The sequence below is a fragment of the Salvelinus namaycush genome, chromosome 21 (genome assembly GCF_016432855.1).
Source record: "Salvelinus namaycush isolate Seneca chromosome 21, SaNama_1.0, whole genome shotgun sequence".
In the NCBI taxonomy this organism is placed as follows: domain Eukaryota; kingdom Metazoa; phylum Chordata; class Actinopteri; order Salmoniformes; family Salmonidae; genus Salvelinus; species Salvelinus namaycush.
The window spans coordinates 56290699-56315670 of record NC_052327.1 but is presented as its reverse complement, the minus strand read 5'-3'; the positions used below and the strand labels follow the sequence as shown (position 1 = coordinate 56315670).

Genomic DNA, 24972 nt, shown 5'->3' with positions numbered 1-24972 from the left:
AAGAGGTCCGGGGTCAGGGGTATTCAACCCTTAACCCTAAGAGGTCCGGAACAATGCTGGTTTCGATAATTCATTGCAACAACCTTGTGTTCCAGGTGTAAATCAGTCCATGATTATAGGTGAATAATGATCAAATACAGTGGAACTGGCTGTCTAGATTTGGATTTGAGGGTTATTATTGGCTTATTCATCAGGCAGAGGCACAACCACCTCAGAAGCCAAAAGTTCATTTCCACCAGCATAACATTCAGTGCACAGATTGGCACCACCAGCCATCTATGTCTGACCCCCTTATGACATGTTTTATGACCATCAGTCGAGAGAGAGAGAACATTTTCTAAGACATTTAATATGACAATATAAAGGTTCATAAAGACATTATAAAGGCTTATAACATGTCTATGGCCTCTGTAGGAAAAGCCCCAGCTGGCCCCGGAGCCGTTAGTGATGGAGGACTTGGAGCCCCTAATGAGTCAGCTGAACCACTGGAACTTCCCCATCTTCAGCTTGATGGAGAAGACCCAGGGAAAATGTGGCCGCATCCTCAGCCAGGTGAGACCAGCTACTGTACAGCCTAGTCAGGTGAGACCAGCTACTGTACAGCCTAGTCAGGTGAGACCAGCTACTGCACAGCCTAGTCAGGTGAGACCAGCTACTGTACAGCCTAGTCAGGTGAGACCAGCTACTGTACAGCCTAGTCAGGTGAGACCAGCTACTGTACAGCCTAGTCAGGTGAGACCAGCTACTGTACAGCCTAGTCAGGTGAGATGTAACCAGGTGAGACCAGCTACTGTACAGCCTAGTCAGGGGAGCTGTAACCAGGTGAGGACAGGTACTGTACAGCCTAGTCAGGGGAGCTGTAACCAGGTGAGGACAGGTACTGTACAGCCTAGTCAGGGGAGATGTAACCAGGTGAGGACAGGTACTGTACAGCCTAGTCAGGGGAGCTGTAACCAGGTGAGGACAGGTACTGTACAGCCTAGTCAGGGGAGATGTAACCAGGTGAGACCAGCTACTGTACAGCCTAGTCAGGGGAGATGTAACCAGGTGAGGACAGGTACTGTACAGCCTAGTCAGGGGAGATGTAACCAGGTGAGGACAGGTACTGTACAGCCTAGTCAGGGGAGCTGTAACCAGGTGAGGACAGGTACTGTACAGCCTAGTCAGGGGAGATGTAACCAGGTGAGGACAGGTTAGAATAGTTCATTCTCAGCCAGGTGAGGACAGGTTAGAATAGTTCATTCTCAGCCAGGTGAGGACAGGTTAGAATAGTTCATTCTCAGCCAGGTGAGGACAGGTTAGAATAGTTCATTCTCAGCCAGGTGAGGACAGGTTAGAATAGTTCATTCTCAGCCAGGTGAGGACAGGTTAGAATAGTTCATTCTTAGCCAGGTGAGAGAAACAACCAATTAGACAGGCTGATGGTCAACCATCTATCATTGGGCAGTCACTGTGTCAATCAAAGTGTGTTTGTCTGGTGAGAATCAAATTTGTTGTTTGAGACAGAAGCGGTAGCCTCGAGGTTAGAGAAGTGGGCAGGTAACTGGAGGGTTGCTGGTTCGAACCCCCGAGCTGCGTGCAGGGAAATCTACAGGCAGCCGGAGAGTTACCAACTTCAATATCTCTACATACTACTGCCGTTGTGCCCTTGAGCAAGGCTCTTTACCCCTAAGGGTTTCAGGGGTCCTGTGTTGCTCCCAGCCTGTGATGTGTGTCAGGTTGGGTACTGTCACAGAATAAATTAAGAATATCTGTACATTTAAAGCAGGTGTTGAGACGTCTATTAGAATGAGACTATCTATAAGCCCATAGACCATTCAGTGTCAATCAAGGAGTCTGTCTGACTGGTTAGAATGCGATTGGTTCTGTGAGCTCTCTAACTCTCTGTGTCTGTTTCAGGTCTCTCACAGGCTTTTTGAAGACACAGGCCTATTTGAGACCTTCAAGATCCCGGTTCACGAATTCATGAACTACTTCCATGCTCTGGAGAATGGCTACAGAGACATACCATGTAAGATCCTGTTTTAACTTAATGACTCTGCTCTCTTAAAAGGTCCTGTTTTACCCTAATGACTGTTTTTCAGACACAGATTAAGCCTAGTAGAGTACATTTTTAGTCCAGGACTAGACTTATTCTGTGCCAGGGAAACTATCCCTTATTAATGTGTTACATGTGTTTTGCTTAGTATATTGAAGTTGAGTTAAAAGTGTCATACCATCAGTAAACCACTAGAGGGCAATGTTACACCATTTTTCTTTCAACACTCCATTAACACTAGTTTACTGTACATTCTCTCCATATCCTTTTCACCCCTACAGTAGAAACAGAAACAGTGTGGCCTAGTGGAAATTATCACTACTGAAATGTCTCATATTCTCTCCCTTTCGCTCTCTATTCTTGGTAAATATATTGAATTGTACCCCCAATTTTTTTTTTCAATCAATCAATCCAGATCACAACAGAATCCACGCTACAGACGTTCTCCATGCTGTCTGGTACCTCACTACCCAGGCCGTACCAGGTCTGCCCAGCCTCATCACTGACCATTGCTCTGCCAGCGACTCAGGTGAACTGACTTGCCTAGTTAAATAAAGGTTAAATAAAAAATGTAATAAAAAATAAATAAAAAGTGACTTGAATACAGGCCAGTGTAATTGAATCATCATGGCTCTTGCTTGATTTGGCATCAGGAGATTGAAACACGTTATTTATTGATAACTTGAATTTTGACTCTATGAGAAGACAACCAACTGTGTTTTTCCTCCTGTTTTGAATATAACATCATTATGTTCGTTATGGTTGTCAACTTGAGTAAGATTTAGATTTTGTACAAACCGAAGAGACTTAAAGAGTCAAGTATATTTAATAATACATTGCTATGTCAAGACTCTTAATATAATTTGTAACAATCAGATTAACTTTTGCCTTTCATTTAATTTAGTCTATACCTACCATCTCTAGTTACTGTTTTGTAAGTCGTCTCATTAAGATCAAGGCATTGGAATGTTTGTTACAGTTACGTCAACGCTCTCAGCTGTTCTTATCAGACTGGGGGCTCAGCGTCTGGGTTGCGTCCCAAATGGAATCCTATTCCCTATATAGTGCACTACTTTTAGTCAAAACTAGTGCACTATAAAGGGAATATGGTTCCATTTGGGATGTCGTCTCTGAGTAACAAATACTATTTGAAGTTTAGCAATGCATGAGCGGGCATGAAATTGCAACCAGATTAAAGTTCTCCCAACCCCAGATTTTCATAACCTAATTTATATGCCTTAGTTCACCAAACTCTTTGATCCGAGCAGAAGTGGATTTAGAGGTTGAGAGTCCCTCTCCCTCTCCCTCTCCCTCTCCCTCTCCCTCTCCCTCTCCCTCTACCTCTCTCTCTCCCTCTCCCTCTACCTCTACTTCTACCTCTCAATCTCTCTCTCTCTTTCTCCTCGGCTCTCCCAGACTCTGACAGTGGCATCACACACAGTCACATGGGCTACCTGGTGTCGAAGACCTACAGCGTGTCGGAGGATGGGTATGGTTGCCTGTCGGGGCTCATCCCAGCCCTGGAGCTCATGGCTCTCTACGTAGCAGCAGCCATGCATGACTATGACCACCCTGGGAGGACTAACGCCTTCCTGGTGGCCACAAGTGCACCACAGGTACACCACTTCTCTGTCAAAGCACTTCCGGGCTCAAGTGAACAAAAAAATCTTCAGAGTCATATGTTGAACTGTTGTCTGCAGGGAGAGCAGAGTTTTTATTTTAGAGATAAAGAAAATAGTGGTACTTGACTTGGATTGCTGTTGTTATGTGTTGTGGAACTGTATGGGCAATTCTCTGACCAGGTTAGAATTTAGTTAAATGTGTCCTGTTACCATAACAGGACTAATTCTCTCACATCCTATCTTCCCCTCTCCAGGCAGTGTTGTATAACGACAGGTCGGTGCTCGAGAACCACCACGCCGCCTCGGCCTGGAATCTGTTCATGTCCCGTCCAGAGTATAACTTCCTGGTTAACCTGGACCACGTGGAGTTCAAACGCTTCCGCTTCCTGGTCATAGAGGCCATCCTCGCCACTGACCTCAAGAAACACTTTGACTTCCTGGCAGAGTTCAATGCCAAGGTAAAACCAATGAATCAATCAATTAATTAAGTGTTCACAGACCCGTAAACCTGTATATTTAATTTGAGTCTAAGATCTCTTCAGCTATTGTAGCATGTTGTATGTGAGAGTTCTACTGCCTACCCTTGGGTTTTTGTAGTGCAGGTTTGTAGTGCTCTCACCTCTGCCCAGTATAATCCACAAGCCCTCATTATAGCTCACTCTCTGTCCACATTGGTCTGTTACACTATTGCAATAGCATAGAGTCAAACGGAAGTGTTCTAGAAAATCAGTTAGATATTGTTTATAAAAAGGAACAATATTATATGTGCCAGTACATTTCTGGACCTTAAATATCCTCATTATATTCTCGTTAACTTAACTAACCCATACGAATAGAAGGCTCTAACCTGCAGCTTTTCAGGAAATCAATTTTGCAGTCTGAATTCTGCTGCTATCATTGGTGGGGACTAAACCTTTCCACTGTGCTGTAGTAAAACCTTTCCACTGTTCTGTAGTAAAGCCTTTCCACTGTGCTGCAGTAAAGCCTTTCCACTGTTCTGTAGTAAAGCCTTTCCATTGTGCTGTAGTAAAACCTTTCCACTGTTCTGTAGTAAAGCCTTTCCATTGTGCTGTAGTAAAACCTTTCCATTGTGCTGTAGTAAAGCCTTTCCATTGTGCTGTAGTAAAACCTTTCCACTGTGCTGTAGTAAAGCCTTTCCACTGTGCTGTAGTAAAACCTTTCCACTGTTCTGTAGTAAAACCTTTCCACTGTTCTGTAGTAAAGCCTTTCCACCGTGCTGCAGTAAAGCTGATGGCAGTTAGGCACTACCAGTTATACAACATATTGCTGCCCTTCCACTAACGCTAACAGTGTTACGCCCATTCACTGTGTGTGTGTGTGTGAGCACCACTAAAGCCAACAGAGCAGTGTTGTGTCTTTCACACTGGCTCTGTTGTACCACAAAGCCTCTCTCTCTTTCTCACACACACACACACACACACACACACACACACACCTTGTACTCATTTCCCCTCCAATTCCTAGAAACCAAATCAAGCTTTCTCTGAAAAGGCCCATTGAATTAGCTGTTGATGTAGCTGCTCTTTCGCTCAGGGGTTATGGCGTTAGCATAATAAGATTAACCTTGTGTGTGTGTGTGTGTGTGTGTGTGTGTGTGTGTGTGTGTGTGGTGTGTGTGTGTGTGTGTGTGTGTGTGTGTGTGTGTGTGTGTGTGTGTGTGTCATGCGCCAAATACAACAGGTGAAATGCTTACTTACAAGCCCTTAACCAACAATGCAGTTTTCAGAAAAAATAAGTGTTAAGAAAGTATTTACTAAATAAACTGAAGTAAACAATAAAAATAAAATAGAAAAATAACAAATAATTTAAAAACTTCTTCGGGATCAGTGTCCCTTCCACAGGACGGTTGAGCTAACGTAGGCTAATACGATTAGCATGAGGTTGTAAGTAACAAGACATTTCCCAGGACATTGACATATCTGATATTGGCAGAAAGCATAAATTGTTGTTAATCTAACTGCACTGTCCAATTTACAGTAGCTATTACAGTGAAATAATACAATGCTATTGTTTGAGGAGAGTGCACAATTTTGAACATGAAAAGTTATTAATAAACAAATTAGGCACATTTGGGTAGTCTTGATACAACATTTTGAACAGAAACGCAATAGTTCATTGGATCAGTCTAAAACTTTGCACATACACTGCTGCCATCTAGTGGCCCAAATCTAAATTGCACCTGGGTTGGAATAATACATGGCCGTTCTCTTACATTTCAAAGATGATGGTACAAAAAAAATACTAAAGAACAGTTCGTTTTTTCTTTGTATTATCTTTTACCAAATCTATTGTGTTATATTCTCCTATATTCCTTTCACATTTCCACAAACGTCAAAGATTTTCCTTTCAAATGGTACCAGGAATATGCATATCCTTGCTTCAGGGCCTGAGCTACAGGCAGTTAGATTTGGGTATGTCATTTTAGGCGAAAATAGAAAAAAGGGGCGGATCCTTAAGAGGTTTTTAAAGAGCAACAAGAAAATAACAAGGCTATATACAGGGGGTACCGGTACAGAGTCAATGTGCAGGGGGCACAAGTTAATTGAGATAATTGAGGTAATATGTACATGTAGGTAGAGGTAAAGTGACTGTGCATTGGAGCGGCAGGTAGCCTAGTGGTTAGAGTGGAGGGGCGGCAGGTAGCCTAGTGGTTAAAGCATTGGACTAGTAACCGAAAGGTTGCAAGATCGAATCCCCGAGCTGACAAGGTAAAAATATGTTGTTCTGCCCCTGAACAAGGCAGTTAACTCACTGTTCCTAGGCCGTCATTGAAAATAAGAATTTGTTCTTAACTGACTTGCCTAGTTGAATAAAGGTCAAATAAATAGATCATAAACGGAGAGTAGCAGCAGTGTAAAAATGGGGGGGGGACCATGACAGTTTGTTGATGATGTGGATACCAAGAGTGTGTACCCACACAGTGGTGATTTTAGCATGTAAATCTTGGTGGGGCAAAAAATGTGTAATGTGGGATGCATGCCAGCAAAGCCACTAAACAATACTAAACAACACTAAACAATACTAAACAATACTAAACAACACACCACAACACAACACTAAACAATACTAAACAACACAACACAACACAACACAATACTAAACAACACAATACTAAACAATACTAAACAACACTAAACAATACTAAACAATACTAAACAACACAACACAACACTAAACAATACTAAACAACACTATACAATACTAAACAACACAACACAACACTAAACAATACTAAACAACACAACACAATACTAAACAATACTAAACAACACTAAACAATACTAAACAACACAACACAACACTAAACAACACTAAACAACACAACACAATACTAAACAACACTAAACAATACTAAACAACACAACACAACACTAAACAACACTAAACAACACAACACAATACTAAACAATACTAAACAACACTAAACAATACTAAACAACACAACACAACACTAAACAACACTAAACAACACAACACAACACTAAACAACACTAAACAACACAACACAACACTAAACAATACTAAACAATACAACACAACACTAAACAACACTAAACAACACTAAACAATACTAAACAACACAACACTAAACAATACTAAACAACACAACACAACACTAAACAATACTAAACAACACTAAACAACACTAAACAATACTAAACAACACAACACTAAACAATACTAAACAACACAACACAACACTAAACAATACTAAACAACACAACACAACACTAAACAATACTAAACAACACAACACAACACTAAACAATACTAAACAACACAACACAACACTAAACAATACTAAACAACACAACACAACACTAAACAATACTAAACAACACTAAACAACACTAAACAATACTAAACAACACAACACAACACTAAACAATACATGAATTGCACTATAACAGTGACAAACGGTGCCCACAAACTGTTAGGACCTACATAAAGCTGTCCCAACAGCAGAGTCCAAACATATCAGTCCCAACACCTTACCACTGCTACTCCTGGTTATCAGCGGAGCCTTGACTGGCAGCGAAACAGTTAATTCAAGGGGACGTAAAGCGTATAAGAGGCAATCCGTAATTTTGATTAAGACATTCATGAGCGATCCAGGACGGACGTAGTCAATTTAACTGTTTGTTCAGCTTTTGAAATGTACAGCAACAGAATTCAGAGCATAGGTCATTCTTACAGTGTTTTCCCTGTACACCAAGTCAGAACCGTAGGGTAAATGAAGGGGGCATATAAGCAGACAATGAAAGCTCTTACATGTGCTCACTTGAACAGGAAGGTGGCGCGGCGGTCCTTCGTGGGCAAATTTTGTCATCAAAGAAAGACAAAGAGGCCGGATTTACAATTCCTGGTTGGATTTGGATGACCGTGCAAAACGTATTTTCCCAGTCTGAGCTTGTTTATTGCCCATTTCCCAGTTGCAATGCTTGCAGTTACCCACTGTCAGTAATTCCTTCCAAACCACTCATTGTTGAATAACGGCCGATGAGCAACGATACGTTTTATCTATAATTTCTCTTCATTACTTCTCTTCATATGACAAGGATTAAAGAGGATTTGCCAGTAGATTATCGAATTGATTCATGATGATGACTGCTAGCTAAGATTTTGAAAGTATGATGTTGACATGATCAGTCCAATCAAAGCTACTGTAGATATAACGTGATTTAACGTAATTTTATCTGTGGCCAATGACCTTGAGCCTTCTTGGATGGGCACTACGAATGTAATTCTATGGCATTCGTAGTCTACCCTTATTACTTGGCCGTGACTTACCCCACCTCCACAGAAAGCCCTGAGCTAGGCTGAAACACCTGAATTTTGAAGCTGCCTTAATCAAGAAAACAAAAAAGAGACCATGTTTATATGTGGATTTATTAACTCAATGATATATATTGTCCCACTTGCCCTGAATGACGGGTCGCCACTGGGCCTACCTAGAAATGAGGAATACATTGAAAAAAAGAAAAGGGGTTTGAGGAAGATGATTATTCAACTTAAAGGTCAAATAATTCCGGCAATTTCAGAGCAGCACAGAACAGATACGTACTGAGAGATGGGGATTAATATCTTTTGCTGGGTTATACGTTATCGCTATTTTTGGCTTGAATCAATGCTGTTGTGTGGTTTGCTATTGGGGTAAGCTAATATAATGCTATATGGTGTTTTCACTGTAAAACACTTGAAAAATCTGAAATATTGTCTGGATTCACAAGATCTGTGTCTTTCATTTGCTGTACGCTGTGTATTTTTAAGAAATGTTTAATGATGAGTAATTAGGTAATACACGTTGCTCTCTGTAGTTATTCTAGTCGCTTTGGTGAGAGTTGTGATGGTGGCTGCAATGGTAAACTATGATTTATACCTGAAATATGCACATTTTTCTAACAAAACATATGCTATACAATAAATATGTTATCAGACTGTCATCTGATGAAGTTGTTTCTTGGTTAGTGGCTATTTTTATCTTTATTTGGTCGAATTTGTGATAGCTACTGATGGAGTAAAAAACTGGTGGAGTAAAAAAAAGTGGTGTCTTTTGCTAACGTGGTTAGCTAATAGATTTACATATTGTCTCTTCCCTGTAAAACATTTTAAAAATCAGAAATGATGGCTGGATTCACAAGATGTGTATCTTTCATCTGGTGTCTTGGACTTGTGATTTAATGATATTTAGATGCTAGTATTTACTTGTGACGCTATGCTAGGCTATGCTAGTCAGCTTTTTTACTGATGGGGGTGCTCCCGGATCCGGGTTTGGGAGAAATTAGAGGTTAAAGGGTGAATCCAAAATAACGGAATGTTGGAGCTATGGAATTCTTACATCAGGAATCCAATTTAAATGTTACATTCTTTTTTAAATGACAACTGATTGACCATGTTATTGAACCACGTACATATATATTTTTTCAGATGTGTGATAGATGAAAGGTTTTGTATAGTAAGTGCCCTAATGTACCATATAAGTTCACAAAGCATTTTTATAGGTTAACATATTTTGTCTCTGTCTTTTACTATAGGTAGGTGATGACGTGACGAGGGGTATTGATTGGTCCAATGAGAACGACAGACTGCTGGTGTGTCAGATGTGCATCAAGCTAGCTGACATCAATGGCCCACTGAAACACAAGGACCTGCACCTACAGTGGACCAAGGGCATCGTTGATGAGTTCTATGAACAGGTCAGATTCTCTCTCTCTATCTCTCACACACACACACACACGCACACGCACACACACACACACACACACACACACACACACACACACACACACACACACACACAAACAAACACACACTGAAACAAAAGTACCTGCACATACAGTGGACCAAAGGCATCGTCGATGAATTCTATGAACATGTGAGATCCAAATCATATCCTAGCCCCTACACTCTAGCCCCTACACCCTAGCCCCTACACCCTAGCCCCTATACTCTAGCCCCTACACATGCTTTCAATCCCGAAGCGATGGTTTGGACTCTCAGAATTCTCATCCCAATTCTTCAGAAGTAACCACCAGTCCAACAGAAGTATACAACAGAAAAATACTAACAAATACGATACATTCATGGGACTGGAAGGTTTCACGTGCTAGTACAAGGTTTATCTGACATGAAACTCCTGTGAAAGGAAAAGCTGTTATGTTCAATATTAGAAATAATAGGGCAATACAGATGGCTATAGTATTGTAAAAGAAAAGTCTCTGCCCCATGCTACAAAGCTATCAGGCACTATAGACTGTAGAATAATATATATAAAATACACATTTAAATCAAATAAAAACTGTAGTAGTATTTTTTTTAAACTTATTTAACCTTTATTTAACTAGGCAAGTCAGTTAAGAACAAATTCTTATTTACAATGACAGACTACCCCGGCCGACGCTGGGCCAATTGTGCACCGCCCTATAGGACTCCCAATCACGGCAGAATGTGATACAGCCTGGATATAAACCAGGGACTGTAGTGACGCGTCTTGCACCACTCGGAAGCACAATGTACTACCGTTGTACTACGCTTTTAGAAAAAATAGTTCCAGAAGGGTTCCTCGGCTGTCCCCATAGGAGAACCCTTTTTGGCTCCAGGTAGAACACTTTTGGGTTCCATGCTGAACCCTCTGTGGAAAGGGTTCTACATGGAACCCAAAAGAGTTCTACCTGGAACCAAAAAGGGTTCTTCAAAGGGTTTTCCTATGGGGACAGCTGAAGAATCCTTTTAGGTTTTACAGTGCCTTGCAAAAGTATTCATCCCCCTTGGCATTTTTCCTATTTTGCTGCATTTGCAACCTGTAATTTAAATAGATTTTTATTTGGATTTCATGTAATGGACATACACAAAATAGTCCAAATTGGTAAAGTGAAATGAAAAAAATTACCTAAAAAACGAAAAAGTGGTTTGTGCATATGTATTCACCCCTTTGCTGTGACGCCCCTAAATAAGATCTTGTGCAACCAATTACCTTCAGAAGTCACAATTTTAAGAATATGGTACCACAACAAACCTGCCAAGAGAGGGCCGCCCACCAAACCTCACGGACCAGGCAAGGAGGGCATTAATCAGAGAGGCAACAAAGAGACCAAAGATAACACTGAAGGAGCTGCAAAGCTCCACAGCGGAGATTGGAGTATCTGTCCATAGGACCACTTTAAGCAGTACACTCCACAGAGCTGGGCTTTATGGAAGTGTGGCCAGAAAAAAGCCATTGCTTAAAGAAAAAAATAAGCAAACATGTTTGGTGTTCACCAAAAGGCATGTGGGAGAATACCATCCCCACAGTGAAGTATGGTGGTGGCAGCATCATGTTGTGGAGATGGTTTTCATCGGCAGGGACTGGGAAACTGGTCAGAATTGAATGAATGATGGATGGTGCTAAATACAGGGAAATTATTGAGGGGAACCTATTTTAGTCTTCCAGAGACTTGAGACTGGGACGGAGGTTCACCTTCCAGCAGGACAATGACCCTAAGCATACTGCTAAAGCAACACTCAAGTGGTTTAAGGGGAAACATTTAAATGTCTTGGAATGGCCTAGTCAAAGCCCAGACCTCAATCCACTTGAGAATTTGTGGTATGACTTAAAGATTGCTGTACACCAGCGGAACCCATCCAACTTGAAGGAGCTGTAGCAGTTTTGCCTTGAAGAATGGGCAAAAATCTCAGTGACTAGATGTGCCAAGCTTATAGAGACGCACCTCAAGAGACTTCCAGCAGTAATTTCTGCAAAAGGTGGCTCTAAAAAAGTATTGACTTTGGAGGGGGTGAATAGTTATGCACGCTCAAGTTTTCAGTTTTTTTGTCTTATTTCTTGTTGGTTTCACACCCCAAAAATATTTTGCATCTTCAAAGTGGTAGGCATGTTTTGTAAATCAAATGATACAAACCCCCCCCCCCCTCGAAATCGGTTTTATTTCCAGGTTGAAAGGCAACAAAAAAGGAAAAATGCCAAGGGGGTGAATACTTTCACAGGCCACTCTAGATAGCACCTTTTTTTGTAAGAGTGTAGAGCGACTGTATGTTGAAATCACAAGTTTTTCTCAGTCCCATTCATTTTGTTGACCCCAAAACCTGATGGATTTTCACCCAGTAATTCAATTTTTATTCCATCTCCCTGACAAATTGAGATAGTAATGGCATGTCTGCTGCCTGGAATTGCACAGAGATAACCCGTAGAATGTCAACCTTGGTAGAAAATGCGACACACATGAAATATGATTGTCCGGATAAGGAATATGCCATCCATAGACAATCAGATTCTATTTATTTACGTTCAGACTAAAGATGACTTTGTGTGTTCTGTGTAACAGGAGAATATATGACAACATATGATGACATATGACATATGACGGTACGATTAAAATTATCTGATAAGGAATATGCATCGGGTCTTCTGCCATGGCCAATCACTTTTATGCCAATTATTTATATTTCATATTTTTGACATTATGACATATAACACATATGCTAGACCGGTCAAATATATTGGCACCTTTGCATTATACAATGGAGTGAAAGTTCTTTTTTCTCATTTCAAAACGGGTTGAATGGCTATTTTTACCCTGTTGTCACCTTCGACTTATCACAGGTCAGGTAAGTTACACTAATCACAGGTCAGGTAAGTTACACTAATCACAGGTCAGGTAAGTTACACTAATCACAGGTCAGGTAAGTTACACTAATCACAGGTCAGGTAAGTTACACTAATCACAGGTCAGGTAAGTTACACTAATCACAGGTCAGGTAAGTTACACGCTAAATCAGATCCTGCCCCCAATCAAATACATGTAAATGTTGAATCATTTTATCCAGGCCATATTCATATTTTGAAAAGAAATAGTGAATTGTGCAAAGGTGCCAATAAACAATATATACTGTACTGAGGAAACTGCATCAGGGTGTCTTCCATAGTCAGTTGCCAAATATTTCTGTATGTTCACTGTAGCTTACATATACCATGTGTGTTCTGCATGGCATTGATTTCAAAAACATTTTGTCTGTATAAAATACCTTTACATCATTTGAGGACATTGAAAACGTATAGGCTTCTGACGTTTGTTATTTCCACTTTGAAATGTCAGACTTTCCCTTACAAAAAAATGTATCAATCCCTACAAAAATACCCATTCATTGTAATCCACAGAATAATTCACATTTCCTGTCGCAAAACACCAGTCTCAACGTCAACAGTGAAGAGGCGACTCAGGGATGCTGGCCTTCTAGGCAGAGTTTCAAAGAAAAAGACATATCTCAGACTGGCCAATAAAAATAAATGATTAAGATGGGCAAAAGAACACAGACACTGGACAGAGGAACTCTGCCTAGAAGGCCAGCATCCCTGAGTCGCCTCTTCACTGTTGACGTTGAGACTGGTGTTTTGCGGGTACTATTTAATGAAGCTGCCAGTTGAGGACTTGTGAGGCGTCTGTTTCTCAAACTAGACACTCTAATGTACTTGTCCTCTTGCTCAGTAGTGCACCGGGGCCTCCCACTTTCTATTCTGGTTAGAGTCAGTTTGCGCTGTTCTGTGAAGGGAGTAGTACACAGCGTTGTACGAGATCTTCAGTTTCTTGGCAATTTCTCGCATGGAATAGCCTTCATTTCTCAGAACAAGAAAAGACTGTCAAGTTTCAGAAGAAAGTCCTTTGTTTCTAGACATTTTGAGCCTGTAATCGAACCCACACATGCTGATGCTCCAGATACTCAACTAGTCTAAAGAAGGCCAGTTTTATTGCTTCTTTAAGCAGGACAACAGTTTTCAGCGGTGCTAACATATTTGCAAAAGGGTTTTCTAATGATCAATTAGCCTTTTAAAATGATAAACTTGGATTAGCTAACACAATGTGCCATTGGAACACAGGAATGATGGTTGCTGATAATTGGCCTCTGCATGCCTATGTAGATTTTCCACAAAAAATCTTCAGTTTCCAGCTACAATAGTCATTTACAACATTAACAATGTCTGCTCTGCATTTCTGATCAATTTGGTGTTATTTTAATGGACAAAACATGTGCTTTCCTTTCAAAAACAAGGACATTTCTGAGTGACCCCAAACTTTTAAACGGTAGTGTATGTTCATGTAAAAACATTAACATGTAATGTGTTTGCGTGGATCTATCAGTTACACATAAATGTCAGTACATACACACAACAAGTAGGTCACATGGGGGAGAGGCGTTGTGCCGCGAGGTGTTGCTTTATTAGTTTTTTTTAAACCAGGTTTGCTGTTCACCTGCTCTATATGAGATGGAAGGGCCCTCTACTGCTCATCCTGTGTCTCCTTGATCTGCTGCCACTCCCCCAGTTTTCTCTCTCGTGTGTGTGTGTGGAGAGACAGGTGTGCTGGAGTCAGAGCAGATCCCCACCAGCTGCAACCTGTTCCATAATCAAGACCCTGCCACTTCCACGCTGCCAGATCGTAGCCTCTGCTCTGTCAATCTGCATTTTAGCCATTGGCTCATGCATAGATCCTATTTTCATGTTGTGCCCATTTTTCCTTGCCTGACGCTGTTCTCTCCGCTACAGTTCCGTCCACTCTGACTCTGGTCCCTGTCTCCAGTCCCACGTCTCGTCAGTCCTGCCACCCTGCCCAGAACCCCCACTCCACTGCTTCCTTGGATTCTGCTCCGGACCTGCTCACCCAGCCCCAACTCCCCTCGCTCCAGCCTTAGAACCTGGATCCTGCAACCCGTCCAAGCTTCCCCTGGCCTGCACCACATCTTTCATCTGCTTTTCAATAAATACCTTATCCCAATCTCCTCGTCTGAGTCTGCACTTGGGTTCACCTGCTCTTCTCCGCGTAACATTAACTAGGTATTTCTTTGTAGCACTTGATCATAACTGGACAATAATAAAGATAAGATAAAACTAGAGCCTACAGGACTTGCTTTGTGTTGTGTCAAAAAAGCAGAGCATCTCTATGGACAGACCTCTCCCCATCTTTACAACTATTTAATCTATGTTTCGACCATGACAGTTTACAATCTAAGGTAACACCAAGTAATTTAGTCCCCTCAACTTGTTCAACAGCCACACTGTTCATTATCAGATTCAGCTGAGGTCTACAACTTAAGGAATGATTTGTACCAAATAAAGTGCTCTTAGTTTAAGATATTCAGGACTAGTTTATTAGTGGCCACCGATTCCAAAACTGACTGCAACTCTTCAGGGTGCCATCAGCCCAACCCAGCCCAAATCATTGCCACACACTCTTCAACTAGCGTATGAAGCCAGCCTGAGCCAAGCCTCCTTCATAGTGTAGAAGAAAAGTCTGCACTCCAGAAGCTTGGCAACAGTCTGGCCCTTCAATGACAATGACCCCAATGATGGATAGGATTCAATATGGTGATTATGCTGTTGGGGTGCTAGGCAACTGGTGGAGGAGCAGCAGTGATTGCAACAGTGATTACACAGACAGACCACGGCCTTGGAGTCAATGTGTGGGGTGTTCTGTTGGCGCCAATGTATGGGCTGAGCCTGTGTGGTTGTCCATTTAAATCTAGTCCTAGAAGGTATACACTGCTCTGTAAAGTCCCCAGTGTGTCACTAAGGAAGAGATGAGATGGATGTGTGTTTTGTAACTGGCATATTTATTTTCACAGAATGTGAAACTGGAGATTTAAATGATTTGATTTATACGCCTATTATGTTGGGTGTTCAGCCATAAAATTATTATTTCATGCAATGTTTCTAAAAAAAACATTGAGAATTGCTACAGAAAAACAATAGTCCAAACCAAATGTCTCTACCACATATGGTTCAATATGCAGACAATTTTATCAGATCATTTAGCATGATTAGAGTGAATAGAATATCTGTACAGCCATGGTCAAAAAGTGGTCACTACTCAATAGAACTCTGTCACTGCTCCGAGGGCAGAAATGCGCTAACTACGAACATCAACTGACAAGCTAGCTAGTGGCCGCAGCTTCGTGTTTTACATTTTTTTAATTTCACCTTTATTTAACCAGGTAGGCTAGTTGAAAACAAGTTCTCATTTACAACTGCGACCTGGCCAAGATAAAGCAAAGCAGTGCGACACATACAACAACACAGAGTTACACATGGAATAAACAAACATACAGTCAATATTACAATAGAAAAACTATATATACAGTGTGTGCAAATGAGGTAGGATAAGGGAGGTAAGGCAATAAATAGGCCATAGTGGCGAAATAATTACAATTTAGCAATTAAACACTGGGGTGATAGATGTGCAGAAGATGAGTGTGCAAGTAGAGATACTGGGGTGCAAAGGAGCAAAATATATAGAATAAATAACAGTATGGGGGTGGGGTAGTTGGATGGGCTATGTACAGCTGCAGTGATCTGTGAGCTGCTCTGACAGCTGGTGCTGAAAGTTAGTGAGGGAGATATGAGTCTCCAGCTTCAGTGATTTTTGCAGTTCGTTCCAGTCATTGGCAGCAGAGAACTGGAAGGAAAGGCGGCCAAAGCAGGAATTGGCTTTGGGAATGACCAGTGAAATATACCTGCTGGAGCGCGTGCTACTGGTGGGTGCTGCTATGGTGACCAGTGAGCTGAGATAAGGCAGAGCTTTACCTAGCAAAGACCTATTGATGACTTGGAGCCAGTGGGTCTGGCGACAAATATGAAGCGAGGGCCAACCAACGAGAGCATACAGGTCGCCGTGGTGGGTAGTATATGGGGCTTTGGTGACAAAACGGGTGGCACTGTGATAGACTGCATCCAATTTGCTGAGTAGTGTTGGAGGCTATTTTGTAAATGACATCGCCGAAGTCAAGGATCGGTAGGATAGTCAGTTTTACGAGGGTATGTTTGGCAGCATGAGTGAAGGATGCTTTGTTGCGAAATAGTAAGCCGATTCTAGATAAAATTTTGGATTGGAGATGCTTAATGTGAGTCTGGAAGGAGAGTTAACAGTCTAACCAGACACCTAGGTATTTGTAGTTGTCCACATATTCTAAGTCAGATCCGTCCAGAGTAGTGATGCTGGGTGGGCGGGCAGGTGTGGGCAGTGATCGGTTGAAGAGCATGCATTTAGTTTTACTTGCATTTAACTTTTTAGGGCTGCAATCCCGCTAACGGGATCGATATGACAACAGCCAGTGAAAGTGCAGGGCGCCAAATTCAAACAACAGAAATCTCATAATTAAAATTCCTCAAACATACAACTATCTTATACCATTTTAAAGGTAATCTTGTTGTTAATCCCACCACAGTGTCCGAATTCAAAAAGGCTTTACAGCGAAAGCACCACAAACGATTATGTTAGGTCACTGCGAAATCACAGAAAAACACAGCCATTTTTCCAGCCAAAGACAGGAGTCACAAAAAGCAGAAATAGAGATAAAATTAATCACTAACCTTTGATGATCTTCATCAGATGACACTCATAGGACTTCATGTTACACAATACATGTATGTTTTGTTCGGTAAAGTTCATATTTATATAAAAACATCTCAGTATACATTGGCGCGTTATGTTCAGTAGTTCCAAAAACATCCGGTGATTTTGCAGAGAGCCACATCAATTTCCAGAAATACTCATAATAAACGTTGATCAAAGATCAAGTGTTATACATGGAATTTTATATCCACTTCTCCTTAATGCAACCGCTGTGTCAGATTTCAAAAAAGCATTACGGAAAAAGCTAACCATGCAATAATCTGAGGTCGGCACTCAGAGCCCAATCAAGACAAAAATATATCCGCCATATTGTGGCCAGGCGAGGCAGTCATTTGAGAAGCCAAGGCTTTTGAGTCTGCCGATCAGAATGTGGTGATTGACAGAGTCGAAAGCCTTGGCCAGATCGATGAATACAGCTGCACAGTATTGTCTCTTATCGATGGCGGTTATGATATCGTGTAGGACCTTGACCGTGGCTGAGGTGCACCCATGACCAGCTCGGAAACCAAATTGCATAGCGGAGAAGGTACTGTGGGATTCGAAATGGTCGATGATCTGTTTGTTAACTTGGCTTTCGAAGACCTTAGAAAGGCAGGGTAGGATAGATATAGGTCTGTAGCAGTTTGGGCCTAGGGTGTCTCCCCTTTGAAGAGGGGGATGACCGCGGCAGCTTCCCAATCTTTGGGTATCTCAGACGATACGAAACAGAAGTTGAACAGGCTAGTAATAGGGGTTGCAACAATTTCGCCGGATAATTTTAGAAAGAGAGGGTCCAGATTGTCTAGCCCTGCTGATTTGTAGGGGTCCAGATTTTGCAGCTCTTTCAGAACATCAGCTATCTGGATTTGGGTGAAGGAGAAAGGGGGGCTTGGGTAAGTTGCTGTGGGGGGTGCAGGGCTGTTGACCGGGGTAGGGGTAGCCAAGTGGAAAGCATGGCCAGCCGTAGAAAAATGCTTATTGAAATTCTCAATTATTGTGGATTTATTGGTCGTGACAGTGTTTTCTAGCCTCAGCTCAGTGGGCAGCTGGGAGGAGGTGCACTTATTCTCCATGGACTTTACAGTGTCCGAGAACTTTTTGGAGTTTATGCTACAGGATGCAAATTTCTGTTTGAAAAAGCTAGCCTTTGCTTTCTGAACTGCCTGTGTATATTGGTTCCTAACTTTCCTGAAAAGTTGTGTATTGTGAGGGCTATTCGATGCTAATGCAGTACGCCACAGGATGTTTTTGAGCTGGTCAAAGGCAGTCAAGTCTGGAGAGAACCAAGGGCTATATTAGTTCCAGGTTCTACATTTTTTGAATGGGGTATGCGTATTTAAGATGGTGAAGAAGGCTCTTTTAAAGAATAACCAGGCATCCTCTACTGATACCCGGGCCAGGTCGATTAGAAAGGCCTGCTCGCTGAAGTGTTTTAGGGAGCGTTTGACAGTGATGAGGGGTGGTCGTTTGACCGCAGACCCATTATTGACCCAGGCAATGAGGCAGTGATCGCTGAGATCCTGGTTGACGACAGGAGTGTATTTGGAGGGCAGGTTGGTTAGGATGATATCTATGAGGGTGCCCGTGTTTACGGATTTGGGGTTGTACCTGGTAGGTTCATTGATAATTTGTGTGAGATTGAGGGCATCAAGCTTAGATTGTAGGATGGCCGGGGTGTTAAGCATGTCCCAGTTTAGGTCAGTTATCAGCACGAGCTCTGAAGATAGATGGGGGGCAATCAATTCACATATGGTGTCCAGGGAACAGCTGTGGGCAGAGGGTGGTCTATAGCAAGCGGCAAATGTGAGAGACTTGTTTCTGGAAAGGTGGATTTTTAAAAGTAGAAGCCCAAATTGTTTGGGCACAGACCTGGATAGTAAGACAGAACTCTGCAGTAGTTTGCAACTCCGCCCCCTTTGGCAGTTCTGTCTTGTCGGAAAATGTTATAGTTAGGGATGGAAATTTCTGCGTTTTTGGTGGTCTTCCTAAGCCAGGATTCAGACACGGCTAGGTTGGCAGAGTGTGCTAAAGCAGTGAATAAAACAAACTGAGGGAGGAGGCTTCTAATGTTAACATGCATGAAACCAAGGCTTTTACAGTTGCAGAAGTCAACAAATGAGAGCGCCTAGGGAATGGTAGTGGAGCTAGGCACTGCAGGGCCTGGATTAACCTTTACATCACCAGAGGAACAGAGGAGGAGTAGAATAAGGGTATGGCTAAAGGCTATAAGAACTGGTCGTCTAGTACGTTTGGGACAGAGAGTAAAAGGAGCAGGTTTCTGGGCACGGTAGAATAGATTCAATGCATAATGTACAGACAAAGGTATGGTAGGATGTGAATACAGTGGAGGTAAACCTATGCATTGAGTGACGATGAGAGAGATATTTTCTCTAGAAACATCATTTAAACCAGGTGAGGTTACCGCATGTGTGGGAGGTGGAACGAAAGGGTTAGCTAAGGCGTATTGAGCAGGGCTAGAGGCTCTACAGTGAAATAAGGCAATAATCACTAACCAAAACAGCAATGGACAAGGCGAATTGACATTTGGGAAAGGAATGCATAGCCGAGTGATCATAGGGGTCCAGTGAGTAGCTCGGCGGGCTGGAGACACGGCGATTCAGACAGCTAGCGGGCCGGGGCTAGGAAGCTAGCAGAAGGGCCTTAGAGGGACGTCGCATGTGTGTCATAACACATGCTTTTTCAAAATGAAATCCGCGTTATAGAAAACAAAATTGGTTCTACATATTAATTTACAAAGCTAACAGACTAAATTTCAATATCTAACTTCCCCCGAAAGCAATGGGTATGTTCAAGCGGTAAGCTTAACGAAGCCGACTGTTGATGAAAATCGGCGAGTGAAGTCAGGAGAGGTGCATCTGTGATAGCCGAAAGTCAGACACTGTGGTGGTCTCAGATTAACATGGCAGTGTCAACATAGCTGCTGTTGTTTATAAATGTTTTTCTGTATAAGTGTTGAAATTAACTTTCTCCCCATATCACACACACACAAACTAAAAACATAACATGTGTACAATTAATTGGTTAGAGACAGGTCTCAAATATACCTTTCATTTGATTGGTTAGAGACAGGTCTCAAATATACCTTTCATTTGATTGGTTAGAGACAGGTCTCAAATATACCTTTCATTTGATTGGTTAGAGACAGGTCTCAAATATACCTTTCATTTGATTGGTTAGAGACAGGTCTCAAATATACCTTTCATTTGATTGGTTAGAGACAGGTCTCAAATATACCTTTCATTTGTATTTCCATTGGCTTTAGAATTGCGATAAAGTTCGTGTTTCAGTCACGTTTTTGTCCACAATCGCGTAGGTCAAACCAGAACACCCTAATGATGATGGTGAGTAGCAGCTGCAGCAACTTGAAGGCAAGAAACTGCATGACTTCATCAAAAACTGCATGACCTTTGATCACATGATTTTCGTAAAGTTCATCCAGTTGACATATAGTCGCAAATTGGACAATTTGAAAGGCGGTGACCAACAACTTGACAAACATGATCCACTTGTACACTCCTGAGTAGCGCAGCGGTCTAAGGCACTGCATCTCAGTATTAGAGCCACGGATCTGGAGATAAAAATGACCAAGGTATCAAGTTGATTTTGATTGGTCCAAAGCACGGAAACACCTCCAAATGTTACCAACTCCCAACACCGAAAAAATAGAAGAGATACAACCAAGAGCAGCGGTTACAACAAATTAACGTTCTTATTTAAAGTAACTGCCCAGTATTTCCAATGGTAATTAAGTATATTATGAAGCAGCTTTTCTGTGTTGGAATGGTATGGGCGTATTCTGGTAATTAAAAATATTCATGCAAGTAGACCGCTGATTGGCCAGCTCATCCTCCTCAAGGTGATGATGACATCATGTTCTATGAGGAGTAAGCATTTTTTTAAACGGTCTGTTTGAGATACAAGTTCGTGGTAGGTTTCTGAAAGTGTTTTTTTCTCCAATTTATGCTTTGGCCACAAATACTTGTATAGGAAAAGTCAACATTATTTGGATATGTTATAACTTTTATATATAACTTTTAAAAGTCATATTTTCAATGGGCAGTTACTGTAATCAATATGGTTAAATACTCAGTAAGTCATGTCAGAAGCTAACTTAACAGATTCATTACTTACCAACAACAGCTGCCAATTCCAATAAAATTACATCACGCTTTGAATTTCACTTTCCGTGATTTGTCTAACAACTCTATCATGAATCTAGCAAATACGTTCTGTGGGTCAGAGTGCAGTTTTTATTTTGTTTCATAGCACAAACTTCTGTTAGTACGTTCCTCACATTGGCTTTAGTCACTGAAGGAGCAGGCCTGTCCCGGCAAGTGCAGGGGGGTTGCCTAGGAACACGTTCCTTGGAGGGAGACAATGTCTCTATTGCGCGACACATTCCTGTGACTTGTGAATCTCTTTGGAACGAACAGCTAGCGTGATTTAAGCTAATAGAGAGAATCATCTAACAAAATAACTACATTATGGCATTTAAGTTACAAATCATTAAATATTTACACATAATAGACATTTCGGTACATTTGTGGACAAAAATCTTAATTAAGTACAAGCATATTAAGGTTATAATATTGTAGAGAACAATCTATTTGTTAATCGTATGTGATTCATAATGACAGAAATCTACATTTAGACACATTTATTAGCACCCTCTTGAATGTACCCACATTTCACTACATTCTAGAGCAGTGAGTGAATGCCTTATCGTGTGTAATCATCATTTATCAACTCGCGTGTCATAATTTGATCTACCTATACATTATGTAGCCTACAGATGTTAAATGTTGTTTTTTTAATCTCTTGACTGTAGCACCAAAAAACCTCCTAGCAACCAATAAAGTCTTCTGATTATAAAAAGTGAACGTGTCATCGCCTCTTCCACAGGGTGACGAGGAGTCCAGCCAGGGCCTTCCCATCAGCCCCTTTATGGACCGCTCTGCTCCTCAGCTGGCTAAGCTCCAGGAGTCCTTCATCACCCACATCGTAGGACCGCTCTGTAACTCATACGACTCCGCAGCACTCATGCCCGGACGTTGGGTGGAGCCTAACCCCGAGGAGGAGGAGGAGCACGAGGAAGATGAAGAGGAGGATACGACAGAGGATGACGATGGGTCTACTAGCTCAGAGGCATCGCGTAAGAATGTTTCCTTTACTTTACTTGGTGTAGTTGACAGGGACAATGCACATTATTAATGTGCCAGATTTAGCCAGAATCAATGCATGAAAAAACTATTAAATATTGTTTCTCCAAACCCTTCTGTAGAGAAAGGCAAAGCAGCTCCCAAGAAGAGGAGGAAAGTGTTCTGTCAGATCACCCAGCACCTGATGGACAACCACGAGATGTGGAAGAAGGTGATCGCAGAGGAAACCCCCAAGCAAAACAATGTAGCTGAGCCAATCCTATCCATCCACGAGGAGGAGGAGGAGCCAGGGAGCAGGGAGGATGTAGTGGAGGGGGAGGAGCCAGAAGAGGAAGGGGAGGTGCCAGAGGAGGAAATAGATGAGGAGTGGCCAGCACCCCCGAAGGACGAGTCTGAACCTGTAGAAGAGGCGGGGCCAGAGTGAGGGCCCCAAAGGCTCATGGCGAGTGCTATTTGGGATCCTTGGGATATTGCTACCCTAAACCCTAACCCCTAACCCTAAACTTAACCATAACCCTTACCTAACCTTAACCCGTTACCTAAACCATTTTAAATGTAAACTTAAATGGGGTAGGGATGTCCCAAGGATCCCAGATAGCAAGGACCAAAGGCTCATGGGAATGAAACAAGGCAGCCGTTAGCCCGAGCCAGAACATGAAATTACTTTTTCTATCCTATTGACAAACTGAGTGATTTTATTATTTTTTTTGCCAGCACATTCACTTAGACACAACACTGTAGAAGTTTGGGACATAGTGCCTAATGAAAATGTAACACAGAGTGGGAGATATTTACTTGTGTTTTACACATTTTATATATAAAAACAAAGAATACAAGTCAGGTTCAGAAACATCGGTCAATCGTCCTCTTGAGGAACTATTACAATAACCTACAGGATCATATACTGGATGTAACAAACTGGTATAAGAGGTCACGAAGTACACAGACTCTTTTTGCTACCGTCAAGAGTGGATTGAGACTTGGTCATGAAGACCTCAAACCCATTGTGTAAACAACGGACTGCAGAGACTGCCGCCAATTTATATATAAGAAATATTTTCTGAACGCAATTATACTTAAACATCACATGCACCTGTACTCATGTGTTTTGTTTCGGGGGGGATTTTAAGTATTTTCTCTGGGTCTGATAAGTCTCAGTAATATGGTTCTATTTTTACTATGTGGATTGAGAAGGGAAAAAATAGACCGAACAGCTTCATACAAATCTACATTTTCCATTTTTATTAATGTTCTTTAATTGATTTCACATTGCATCTCACACCTATAATCTGTAAGCACACGACAGCAAGCATGCCCTCTAGGCATCTTTTGGTTTTTACTGACAAACTGAAACGGTCGGTATAGCCCACCCTTTTAATTAAGGCCCCTCGATGATCTATGACATCGGCAGAACCATCAGCCGGTAACTTTTCCTCGTGTCATGGTACTCCAGTCGTGTCATGGTACTCCAGTTGTGTCATGGTACTCCAGTTGTGTCATGGTACTCCAGTTGTGTCATGGTACTCCAGTCGTGTCATGGTACTCCAGTTGTGTCATGGTACTCCAGTTGTGTCATGGTACTCCAGTCGTGTCATTGTACTCCCGTTGTGTCATGGTACTCCAGTTGTGTCATGGTACTCCAGTTGTGTCATGGTACTCCAGGGAAGCAGAACATATCTGACTTCAGCCTAGGGTCTTTTTTGACCCATGGCTTGGTTCAGAGGACGTTGGAACACACTAAAAGGTCAGGAGAGGAGTCATAAAAATGCATGCTAGTACTGTAGGTCTTGTGAGTGTTTCTCGAATACAGTTTAAAAAAACAGGCTAGTGTGCCTGCTAAGATAATGAGGTCCTATGACTTTAAGGCATAGTTTCTCAACCTAACTCAAATACAGGATTCTTCCTCTACTACCAGATAAACTGATTACATAGATCACCAGGAGACAAAATACTGTTTTTTACTACTTATTGACTATTGATTCTCACACACACACACACACACACACACACACACACACACACACACACACACACACACCACACACACACACACACACACACACACACACACACACACACACACACCACACACACACACACACACACACACACACAGTATACGATCTCTAAGCCATACAAGGAGGAACCATTTACTGTGAGGTGATTTTAAGGGAGAGAGCAGAGTAGCACATAATAGTCCTAGCTTTGACAGCCAGTCTCCATCCTAAATGGCA

The 24972-nt window shown here is 41.8% G+C and overlaps 1 protein-coding gene across 1 annotated transcript in view; it reads left to right on the top strand.

The window, feature by feature from the left end:
- LOC120066518 (cGMP-inhibited 3',5'-cyclic phosphodiesterase A-like) overlaps nucleotides 1-24718 on the top strand; it is a 97821-nt gene extending 73103 nt beyond the window's left edge. Inside the window, exons 7-14 of the mRNA XM_039017944.1 lie at nucleotides 415-552; nucleotides 1900-2011; nucleotides 2454-2567; nucleotides 3455-3654; nucleotides 3915-4118; nucleotides 9717-9878; nucleotides 22482-22731; nucleotides 22861-24718. Coding sequence (XP_038873872.1) covers nucleotides 415-552; nucleotides 1900-2011; nucleotides 2454-2567; nucleotides 3455-3654; nucleotides 3915-4118; nucleotides 9717-9878; nucleotides 22482-22731; nucleotides 22861-23162 — 1482 coding nt within the window. The 3' untranslated portion in view covers nucleotides 23163-24718. The remainder of the gene's footprint in view (nucleotides 1-414; nucleotides 553-1899; nucleotides 2012-2453; nucleotides 2568-3454; nucleotides 3655-3914; nucleotides 4119-9716; nucleotides 9879-22481; nucleotides 22732-22860) is intronic.
- The last annotated feature ends 254 nt before the right edge of the window (nucleotides 24719-24972 follow it).